The following is a 12,078-nucleotide window of genomic DNA, read 5'->3' on the forward strand; positions in this document are numbered from 1 at the left end:
ACCCTATATATATGTAGGTCATTGTTGGAATGCTACTACACAAGTAACCCTGGCTGAAGGGGTTACATGAATAGGATGAGGGACCTATGGATTCTTTGATACCCAACATCCACAATGACTCAAACTATATATAGGTTATATAGTTTTTTGTAAAGAGGACCTGAAACACTGAAAGGACCCTCTCCACAGTCCACCTGCTGATTGAAGCTTATGAGGGGATTGTCTAGCTATACTTCTATCTTCTTATCTAAGGTGTAAGCCAGCTGACCAGTTGATATGTTTCACAAGACTTTATTTCATACCTTTAATAATAACAAGAAATGTTTACCCTTTACTGTACAACAATTACAGCATGTAATAAAAATATGCTTTCTGTCTTTTTTTCCCCTCATCTACATGTTTTATTTTATCCTTTGTTCCAAGGCTGTGGAGGGACGTTGACAACTGCATCTGGAGCATTCTCCTCTCCTAACTACCCGCTACCCTACCACCCAAATGCTGAGTGCTACTGGAACATTAGGACCAACCAGGGCAACAAACTCCTGCTCTCTTTCTCTGATTTCCATCTGGAATCTAATGCTAACTGTTATTATGATTATGTGGCTGTGAGTATTCTACCTCTAAGTCATATGGTTGCATTGTTATGCAAGACTAAAGTATGAAAGTAATTGAACGTTTCATTTTGGGGCATATTCAAACATTTTCTAATGGATGTACATAACTGTAGATAAACATGGATGCGCAGCAGGCTTACTCAGCTTGGTGTTTGAAAACAACAACAAAATCATTACAAAGCTAGACTGAAGTAGGTTTTTTTCAGTTTAGGGTATAAAACAACTTGCTTGGAGGTGTCAGTGGGATCTAAAGGACTCGGAGAAAGCCAACACTCAGCCCAGAGGCTTTATCAGATTATGAAAAAAGATTGGAGAAAAAAAGGAGAGAAAAAGGAGTCAAGGTTTAGTTCATTCTTTTTGTTTTTATTCTAATGAGTACTAGAAGCCAGTATAACTCTGCTAAGAGGGGACTGATGTGCTCTCTGTCATTGGTTTTCATTAATAACCTTGAAACAGAATTCAGGATAACCTGCAGCCTATTTGTAGTTTCATGGGGAAGCCCAACAAAGGGAGCACTGTAGTGACCCACTTTACCAGAGATAAATACATTCGTTTTTCAGCATAATGACAAGTCAGGAAGGGTCAAATTTTGGTGATATTCCCAAGTCTGAAGAAAGCTATCCTGGTAATGAAGTTTTAAAGCACATTTCAGAATCTAAAATAACTGCAAGAAGGAAGTCAACAGAATTTTCAAATCGATACCATAGGTGTAGCAACTTAAAATCTTGGATGAGTTTGAATCTCAATGAGATCAAGGTCAAAGGTTAGAGGTCAAGTTTTCTGGAAATTGATTTGGAAAGTGATACCATGAGTGTATCTACTAGGAGGCAGAGGGGTAGCACTGGTGGCTGCCAGTGTTTTAGGTTGGTGTAATTATGACAAAGTAGTGCATATTTTGTGAGATTTTGTTTGCTTTTTTTCATACACAAATGTAAACAAGTTGTTACTCCCTGTGTTGAAAATAACACTTTCAAAAATTTCAATTATTGAAATTGTTTTTCTTTAGTTCATTTTACTTCTTCATTTCATTTTGTTTCTGTTATCTGTTTCTGTTAGGTACATGATGGCAACAGCAGCAGTGCTCCACAACTGGCCAAGCTGTGTGGCAGTGACCTGCCGAGTACCATCAACTCTTCCAGCAATGAGCTCTACGTCAAACTCCGCACAGACAGCAGCGTCAACGCAGGAGGCTTCCTTGCCTCCTACACTTCTCGTAAAAAAACATATTTTGTTTCTATACATTATCTATGTTTGTGAATTTTAATAATTACGAAGATTTGGAGCAATTCTGATAATTTATGAGATATTACCAGAGATGGCCAAAATTGTATTTAAATTAGTGCTTTTAGCATTAATCTCGTTAAAATGATGTTAACGCCATAACCGCATTAACAAGGCATCAGCTTGTTTACGCGTTAGTGCCATGTAGCCCAGGGCGATCCACACTAACTCGCTAACGGAGATTTACTGCGTTAATGCAGTTATGGCTTTAACGTCATTTTATTTAGATTAACACTGACAGCACTAATTTAAATAATAGAAGTGTTGGATAAAAACATCAGGCCACAAGGTCAGATAAAATTAGTCATCATCAGTGATAACTAAAATACTTGAGTTTGCTATATATGCTATTACATAACTTTCTTGTTCTTGTAAAGATGGCTAACAAATGATAATGATGATCCTGCACATATTCTTTTTAATAATTTCCATTTATCGGAGTAGGAATACCATATGTGATCTTCTTATTGTGTTCAATATTTCTTTATTTCAGAATGCAATAGTATTTTGATCTCTGGCAAACACAGAGGAGTGATCGAGTCACTGAACTTTCCCAACAACTATCCAGACAACAGCCAGTGTAGCTGGACAATCCAAGCCAGCGGTGGAAATACCGTCAACTACACCTTTACAGCCTTCCAGCTGGAGGCCACCTCTGCTGCTTGTACATTCGATTACATTAAGGTAACACATCCACATCTCTCAACATTATAAAAGAAAATAAATAAAAGAAAGAATGACTCGAAACTCTCACCAGGCATGTTTGTAAATAAACAAAATTTGATTTTGTGCATCTTTTCAATCCAATTTGTTTACAAAAATTTAAATACTTGTATATACAACTGACCCCTTTGTTTTTTTATTATGTGACATTAGCTAAAGATAACAGTTACTAAAATTTGCAACTATCCCAATAAAATAAACATCTATAAATTGGCTGCTGAAATAAGTTTCAACATTTTGTGAGTTAATGATTTGCTTTAAATGACTGCTACTTTAACATTATCTTTTTTTCCCTCCTTCAATGATAAAACGTCCTCATTATGCAACTTCTGGCAGACCTACAAAAAGTTATAAGAACTTAAGCTGCATGGTTCATGAGTTTAAGGAGAGCAGCAGGATAACAACCAGAAAACGAAATTTGCCTGTTTTTAAATGTTACCTGTCAGAGATGCTCAAGGAAATCTGAGCTGTAATGACTTCAATGGCAGATGCTATTTCGCACATGTAAAAACATGTCACAGTATGACTGAGGAACTCTGTGATGTTAAGGAGCAAATTCTCTCTACACCTCTTTATCTGCTAACTCCTTAAATCGTTGTCACCTGTGAAGTGCCCATTGAACACTGAGTCGTCTGAGCAAAACTCAAAATAATGAACGAGCTAGTGGAGGAAATGTCAGCGGCAAACATCATTGAATTATTCTCACCTGCTTGGACATCACCTGCGACCCTCATCTCTAAAGTAGGAAGCCCTGTTTCTGTGTTAATTACATAAAGCAGTGTGTGGTCATGTAGACAGATGCTCACCCTTTGACTACCATTTAGGAAATGCTAGACTCGCTGGCTGCCTTGAGTCTTCTCCACTATTGACATGGACAATAGATACTGGCAGTGCCAGATGGAGAATAGATAAGATAAGACTGTTTTTAACCTTTCCTGCAGGATTATATCAAATCAAGGTCATAGCCTTCAGTCTATGCACCAGTAACCATCCAGGAACTGATAGAGATAACCTCCGGATGGCGTAATCATCTATTCATCACCATGGGAACAGTACCATGAGGGCATCCCCACACTATTCCAAAAGCTCCAGGAGGCCAAGCTGACTGTCAATATGAAAAACTCCAACCTTTTCAGAACATGTTTCAGATTCCTTGGTCACATCGTGTCATTTCCAATTAACATCAAAGGAGATCAAAGGTTTCCTTGCATGGCTGGCTCATACTACCAGATTGTTCCCAATTTTTCACAACTGTCTGAACCACTGAATGAATTGCAACGCATGGATGTATGTCAGACTTCTTTTCAAGACCTGTCTGGTCTCACCATTCATCCGGGGTCATCACCGATGCCAGTGATCTAGGCCTGGGAGCATGAGTTTGGAAAAGAGGAAGTACTGGGGAATTGCAGTGATATTGTGAATAGAGTAGGCAGAACTTAAGAATTTTGCCACTGAGAAGTGTTTGGCTCTGGTATGGCCTAGAAAGGCGGCGATGCCAAGTGGAAGGGGAATGCTTTACTGTGGTCACAGACCACTGCGCTATACACTAGAATGGCCAAACAATTTTTAAACATAATTAATTATGTATGCTGTGCAATCATTCCACACTGGAAAAAAAACAGTTCAAAGAAATTAGCATGGCATTCCCGCCCATTTTCAGTGCATACTTTCTGCTTTCTCTGTATATCCTTGCCCTAGCTCTATGATGGGCCTAACCAAGAAGCGCCTCTGATTGGCACATTCTGTGGATACACTCCTCCCCCGGCCGGCAGCACTACAAGCTCAGCCCTCAACATTGTGTTCAGAACTGATTCAACTGTTTCGACATCAGGCTTCCAGATGATGTGGTACCAAAATGGTAAGAGGGAAATATATTTGATTGTTACAGACCAGATCAAGAGAACCATTACAAACATACTGTGTACTATAGTATTTAAAATAGTTTTTAAAACATTTATATAAATAAATGAAATTGAATTTTTGTATTTTTAAATACGTGCTACTAACTTAGCACAGAGATCTAATCTCTCTAGCGTGCTCTGGATCTGCTCTGGGGTCTCCTCCTAGGTCAACACACCTCACCTTGAAGCCATCAAGAAGGCATTCTGGTGTGTTGGCCAAACCACCACATGTGGAGGAGTTTTCACTCTTCAGTCCTTCCCGATCAAACTTATCACCTTATCAATAAGGAAGATCTCTGACATCCTCATTTCATCTATCAGTTTTCACAATTTTATTTTTTCCTTCACTATCCAGAGATCATGGCCGCAAGTGAGAGCAGGAATGTCAACCAGTAAATCAACCACTCTGCACACTCTCCAGCACAACTGACCATTGTAACTAAACGCTGACTAATAATAGAAGTACTGCATCTCATATACCCAGGTGCATCCACACACTGAGGCTACGTCCACACTAGCCCAGATAGATTTGAAAACGGCGTCTGAAAACGCTTCGCGTCCACACTATCATTTTCAGTTGTTTTCACAGAGATGTGCGTCCACATTGAAACAGCCGAAAACGCTTACGTTCCAGTACTGCGCATGCATGAAATCCAAGACGATTCGACCTGCCTCATTTCTGTCTGCTGCTTATTTACTTTCCGGCTCTTTGAATCGTCGCGGCAAAATGTCGAGGAAAAGCATCGAGTTTTTTAAATGGACTAACAATGAGTTAGAGTTGTTGCTGTGAGTAACACAAAAGTACAAAGTTGCAAAAGCGAGTGAGAATTAAAGAATTTGAGGACTACATCTCCTTTGTCTCTTCAGATTGTCACACATATAGAGAGAAGGTGTGACTTTTGCAGGTAGTGGAGGTAGTTTTTTCTTTGACGGTATACTATAAAGGCAGTTTTAAGTTTATACTACACTTGTCAGCTGGCTGTTGGTTTTTATCTCTGGTTTTGATAAGAGTTAATGCGTGCTTTATTGCATCTTTTCTCATGCTTTCTCTTCACCTTCCTTTCTTCTGCTGACAAAAGTGCTGTGAAAATCTCTTTATTAAAAGTGTTGTTTAGTCTAAATAATTACTGAAACAAAATAATACTAATTTGATGCATGATTTAGTGATTTCTTTGTCCCTGCAGGTTGTGGTGGGGATCTCTCTGGTCCCAGTGGCTCCTTCAGCAGCCCAGGCTACCCTAACAGATATCCAGATAACAGAGAATGTATATGGTATATCACCACATCAGCTGGCAGCAGTATAACTATCACCATCCATGAATTTGATGTTGAGTACCACCAAGACTGCAACTATGATGTGCTGGAGGTAAGACACGGGCGTTGGCTTAGTAGTAGTCAGTTCATAAACATACCAAAAGCTGAATTCATGACAAAACTCATATAATTTTAATTCAGTTCAGTTGAATTAAATATCAGTTCTGTTAAAATTGAGTTTTACTTATGTAGCACTGAATGACAAAAAACCCCACAAAAACAGTGGCCGACAGCACTGTACACAGCAGTAGACTGATGTGTAATAAGCAAGCGAATAATGCAGAAAACAGAGATTTGAGACAGGAAACTGTTCTCTCAGTTCACTGGGAGAGAGAGAGAGAGAGAGCTGTGCAGGAAGTGCGATTTTATCATAGTGGAAGCAAAACAGCCAAAGTCAGAGGAAATTCATGACGATGTTTTTCAACCGTGAAGCGTAGTTTTGATTTTCTTTTGCTGCTGGTTCAGTGAATTTTGGTCAGAGAGTGATTAATATTTGAGATTTGATGATTGATGATGATTATTGGGGGGGTCATAAGCCCCCTAACCCCCCTGGAAATTACGCCCCTGACTGAAACTATTGTGATTGGTTGGGGTTCATGGCAGAAGGCAATAAATTGACCTGATTGTTGACTTGATTTCTTTTTCATTTGATTATTTATTGAATTGATGTCATTTCTCCTCAGGTTTATGGAGGGCCAGACTTGTCAGCCCCACAGCTGGCTAAGCTATGCAGCACTACATCCACCCCAATGCATGTCTCCAGCACTGGCAACCTTCTCACTGTGCGCTTCAAATCTGATGCCTATGTCAGTGGTCGAGGATTCAATGCAAGCTGGACTGAAGTCCAGGGAGGTGGGTAGGCATCATTAAATACAGCTTTTACAGCTCTGCATGCTTCTTCTGGATGCAGCATCAGAGCTTTGGGTTTTGCAGTTTGATTATAGACTTTGTAGCTGGGTGCAATATTTTACAGAAATGTAGCTGTTGTAGTCTCAACTGGATTGAAGTTGTTACTACTGAAATAGTTTTTGACTGCTGACAATTCACCACCTGTTATCTTTCTGCCATTTTAAATTACAAAGCCTTAAGAGTTTATGTATATATATACAGTACTCTGTAGGTTTTAATAAACTCTCTTTCTTCTTGCAGGCTGTGGAGGCCCAGTCACAGCACCTTCAGGGGAAATCCATTCTCCTTTGTATCCCAACAGCTATCCAAACAATGTGGATTGTTCCTGGGTCATCAGCGTGGATCCCAACCACCGTGTCTTTCTGAACTTTACAGACCTGGACATTGAATATCACAGCAGCTGTAACTTTGACTATGTGGCTGTAAGTGACTGAATAGCAATTGGTTGGTGCAATATTAAAGCAGCTGTCTTTGGTTGTTGCTGTGTGCTGTATCTAAGGCTGACAAGGCAAAGACAGGCAAAAGCACTATCACTGCTTGAAAAGCCAGCAAACTAAGAAAGTCCACAGTGAACTTTTCATTCTTGTGCCTGATTTATTAATCTATACACTTCCATTCGGTGTGACTCAAGACAATTAGGCTCTTTCTGAAGTTTTTTAATGTAACTTTTATTTTTTATTTTATTTGATGCAAACCATTATAGAATAACAAATTATAAAATCACATGTAACATGCATACATGTAAGACAAAGAAAACAAGTCCGAGTCAACAAGTACAGTAATACAAAGTCCAGCTTATCAATAGCAAATTGCACTCCTTAGTTAGCTCTGAGGGAGGGAGACAAGAGATATGTATAAAAAAAATCCCCACTCCCCCGTGGGGTGGTCTTTTTATCGCTTAAGATTAAATTCCACTTCCACCAGCAGTTTTTTCTACACTGTTTCTAAGTGCTTCCTATCTAACATTTATGCACATTCATACTCTGATGGATGCATCAGAGAGCAGCATGGGGTTAGTATCTTGCCCAAGGATATTTAGTATGTAGACTGGGGCTGAAACACCAAGCGTCCAGTTAGTAGGTGACCCGCTCTACCACCTGAGCTACAGCCACCTTTTTTGTAATGAGATATGTGCATTTTGCATCATGGCGTAGTTTGACTAAGCTGTCACGTAAGAACTAATGTGCACCCCAGTCAATACGAAGGTGTTTTCTGTGCTCAAAATTTATGAAAATAGATGCATGAAAAGTGATTTGTTTGTTCATTTATTATGTGCCAACACAACCACAGTTTTACTGAAAACATATGCTTGTCCATTGGTAGATCCATGATGGTCCAACCTCATCTTCTCCTCTGCTTGGTCGTGTGTGTGGTTCCAGTGTTCCTCCCTTCACTTCCACCCAGAACACAATTTATGTTCGCTTTAGGTCAGACTCCAGTGGCAACCACCGTGGGTTCAGCGCTCGCTTCTCTGAGGGTCAGTCTTCTTTAACCTCTTTGCACTTGAACACTGATATAATTTGTCTGCTGTAATGGGATTGTCCACTCATGCCTCTGTCCCTGCTACATCAGAGAAGACTGCTTCAGTTTTCAGTTCAGTTTTCCTCCTTTTTAGCTGCTGGACTAAAACCTATCTGCTGCAAACAGCTTGATCTCCATGTTCTGGTTGCCAAAGCCAGAGTGCAGGTGACAATGTACTTTTGTTTTCAACAGCTTGTGGTGCAACGATTGTAACAGATGATAATGGTGGGGCCATTGCATCACCAAGGTATCCAGCACAATACCCACCTAATCAGAACTGTAGTTGGATCATTAGAGCACAGGAACCATGTGAGTTGCTTTAGTTAAAGAGGACTAGAAAATGTCATTCTTTTATATATTTCATATAGAAAAACTTGAGATGCAAACTGTTCCAATAACCACTGACTTGTCTTTTTGTGCCCAGTAAACCACGTCACCCTTTCATTCACTGACTTCGACTTAGAGATGATCTTTGCCAATTGTTCTCACGATTTCTTGGAGATCTTGGACGGAGACAATTACGATTCACCTACTATAGGTAAATATTCACTATATGTGTCTTTGCTTGTCTGTTTTTGGTAAGAGTTAGGTTTAGAAGGGTGGTGCTTGCCTAAGCCTAACCTTTCTAATCATAAGAGAAGAGATGTGCTGAATCCTGAAAACAATATCCTATTGAGTATCAGACCACAGTGCCTTTTTATCAGCCCAGTTTCCACATAAGGTTGGTGTCGTTCTGTGACAATGCCTTATACAGCTGGTTTGGATATTCTTGTAATGTAATATGTTGCATTTAATTTCACTGGCTCAAATACAATCTTTATTTCATTTCAACAATGAATGGCATTCTACTAGGAGCAGTGCAAATTAGCAGTAGAAAAATGAGCAGACCCAATAAGGGAGCGAATAGTCTACCAACCAAAATAAGCACAGGTTTTATGGATGTGTTCTCTCTGGAAAAATTATGACAATTCAGATCAATGATAGCCAAGTGAAAAAGAATTAACATTTTTGAAATTAACTTTATGTTAAAATTACAACTTAATGTTGTCTTTTGTTAGGGCGCTACTGTGGATCTGAAATACCTCACCCAGTAACATCCTTCAGCAACTCTTTGGTAGTCAAATTCATCTCTGACCAGTCCTACTCCAGAAAGGGTTTCAGAGCTACCTACTCGGGCTCCACTTCTAGTAAGTCATACTGGGTCACACTGCTTATATCCACACACAATAAGAAATGATCAAAACCAATTAAAAATCACGTTACTATCATGCATACACACTCTTACGGACAAGATATCCAGGTTTTTTCTTTTTATTTCCTTTACTCAGGTTGTGGAGGAGATCTTGTGATGGAGACTGGTGCATTTAACAGTCCCAACTATCCAGATGCTTATCCACCTAATGTGGAATGTGTGTGGACCATCCGCAGTTCACCAGGAAACCGCATCCAGCTCTCGTTTATGTTAGTCAATTTAAGCATGATTTTTTGACTTTGGAAGAATCTATCAGAGTTAGCTTGTAAATAAGTTCCTATCAGCAGTATTCCACAGACAGGCATTACTAGTTGACTGGCTATCAGTGGGAGTGGCTTTAGGGGGTCATCTACTAATCAGAGGGTTGGTGGTTCAGTCTCTGGCTTCTCTAGTCTGCATGAGTAAGGAGGAATACCAAGTTGCTCTCTGATGTGTTAATGAGTATAAATGTGTGTGAATGTAAGACAGGAAGCACTTATGCCTGATTTATACTTCTGGCTTACAGACTTATGGTTATGTTGTAAGTTACAACATAGTTCTTCAGCTGAATCATAATAGAGTCATTAGGTATAGAAAAAGGTGCTTGTATGAATGGATGAATGTTGTATAAGATCTTCCAGTAGAGTAGAAAAGCAATGTATAAAGACCTTATCATATACCATGAAAGGTTTGACTATAACATTTTAGATAGTAGTTAGAACATATTTATTTAAGAACCACCTGAAGCACAAATTAGTGTCTCAAAAATTAACACACCCAACCATTTATGTCCTAACAAAAATAATAAGAATAACTAAAGGCTTTACAAGTGTGTCTCTCTGAAAACACTTAAGATAAATGAGGAAGTTAGAAGAATCAGTATCTTATGGGGTTAAACTTGCCTGTTAGAAAAAGCTTAACTGTGTGAGGTCCTGAGGATTGAGACTCAGGTGGAGAGCTGATTAAGTAATACAATCTGTTACAAACTATTACAAAATACCTTTATTAATATAAATAGCTCTAATGTATAAATATCCTGATATATTACACAAAACTGAAATATAAAAGAAATCTGAAATTGAGGTGCCCTTCTTATCATACTGACAGTTATGTTCTCTGAGAGGATGTGCAGATAAGGGTGTACAGCAAAATGCAGTGTATCCTTTAAGATAGGGAAATTGTAAAGAGCCATTCTCTGTGTGGATTTTCTGTGGTGCATTTGGGTAATCTCAGTCTCTCACTCTGATGGGCCAGCACATTATGGAGTGGGTGGGAGGTATTGTCCAGCAATGTCCTTATATTAGACAACATCTGGCTATCTGTAACCACCTTCAGAGAATGCATCTCCATTTCCACAATGCTGGCCTTAAGGATGGTGATGTTATATGTATGATTCAGCAGAATAATTTAAACTTCCCACTGTGCTAAAATAGCCTTAGAAACAAATGACAACTGATACACTCTGCTACTTAAACAAATAGCACTACACCTCTTCTTAGGTGTCTGTTACATGAACTAAAGTTAAATAATTCACTCTTGTACCACTGTTAATTTATGACTTTTCTATACACACAGGAACCTATATTAGTAAATATGACAAACAATCGCATTGTGTTTTGTTTTAGTACATTTCAGCTCCAAGGAGACTCTGATTGTCAAAATGACTACCTGGAAATCAGAGAAGGCAACGCCACTGGGCCTCTAGTCGATCGCTTCTGTGGAAACTCGCTTCCTTCCAACTACACCTCTGTCATTGCTCATATCATGTGGGTCAAGTTCGTCTCAGACGCTTCAGTTAGTGGAGCAGGATTCAGAGCCACCTTCTCACACTGTGAGTGTCTGTGTATGAGAGAATTAACCAGCCATCTTCTATATCATAATTTTTCTCAGGTTCTCAGATTTTTCTCCTGAGGTCAGTACTAGGGATGGATAAGGGTATTACTGGTCTGTGATCCTAAATATGTTTGTCACGAAAATAATAAAACCAGCATATTATTTTTAATAAGATATTTGAGATTATGCTTTTTATACCTCGAGTTTTACTGAAGAGACTGTGTAGAGATGGAACGTTATATATACAGTTTCAACCTTCTTTACATGTGGGTTGTAGTCATTACCTCATTGTAGGTAAGGTGTGTTGTGAATCAAAGAAAGTCAGTGTCAGTTCAGCCAGCTGTTTACTCTGAGTTATGTTCTGTGTAACCAATAAAAAAAGGATATAATGAGAAATGTTTCTTTTTTCTGTGTCACTGCTCCACAGTGTATGGTGTTGATGTGACTGGGGAATCTGGTCAGATAGCATCCCCACTGTATCCCAGGACATACCCCAATAACGCTGACTACCACTGGACTGTAACTGTAGATGGAGACAGCTACATCCAAATCCGCTTCTTGGACATGGACATCGAGGATCTTTATGACTGCTACTATGACCACCTGAAAGTAAGATTGTGAATGCTCAGAGACTGCAATCTACAAACAATATCAGTCACATCTTTATAATATTGTACATACTTTTATTAACTTATGGCTCAATAACAACTCAGAATTTGTGGAAGAGTTGTGTGTGTGTGTGTGTGTGTGT

At 39.1% G+C, this 12,078-nt stretch overlaps 1 protein-coding gene across 1 annotated transcript in view; it reads left to right on the forward strand.

Annotated features, from left to right (window-relative positions):
- The window catches only part of cubn (cubilin (intrinsic factor-cobalamin receptor)), a 76,209-nt gene that overhangs the window by 32,802 nt on the left and 31,329 nt on the right, over positions 1-12,078 (forward strand). The window contains exons 23-36 of the mRNA XM_005747480.1: positions 424-605; positions 1,671-1,827; positions 2,389-2,579; positions 4,317-4,476; positions 5,704-5,885; positions 6,517-6,685; positions 6,983-7,164; positions 8,066-8,219; positions 8,456-8,572; positions 8,688-8,801; positions 9,322-9,450; positions 9,592-9,724; positions 11,120-11,325; positions 11,755-11,936. Coding sequence (XP_005747537.1) covers positions 424-605; positions 1,671-1,827; positions 2,389-2,579; positions 4,317-4,476; positions 5,704-5,885; positions 6,517-6,685; positions 6,983-7,164; positions 8,066-8,219; positions 8,456-8,572; positions 8,688-8,801; positions 9,322-9,450; positions 9,592-9,724; positions 11,120-11,325; positions 11,755-11,936 — 2,258 coding nt within the window. The remainder of the gene's footprint in view (positions 1-423; positions 606-1,670; positions 1,828-2,388; positions 2,580-4,316; positions 4,477-5,703; positions 5,886-6,516; positions 6,686-6,982; positions 7,165-8,065; positions 8,220-8,455; positions 8,573-8,687; positions 8,802-9,321; positions 9,451-9,591; positions 9,725-11,119; positions 11,326-11,754; positions 11,937-12,078) is intronic.

The sequence above is a fragment of the Pundamilia nyererei genome, unplaced genomic scaffold, assembly GCF_000239375.1.
Source record: "Pundamilia nyererei isolate P.nyererei 1_Seehausen unplaced genomic scaffold, PunNye1.0 scaffold00198, whole genome shotgun sequence".
In the NCBI taxonomy this organism is placed as follows: Eukaryota; Metazoa; Chordata; class Actinopteri; order Cichliformes; family Cichlidae; genus Pundamilia; species Pundamilia nyererei.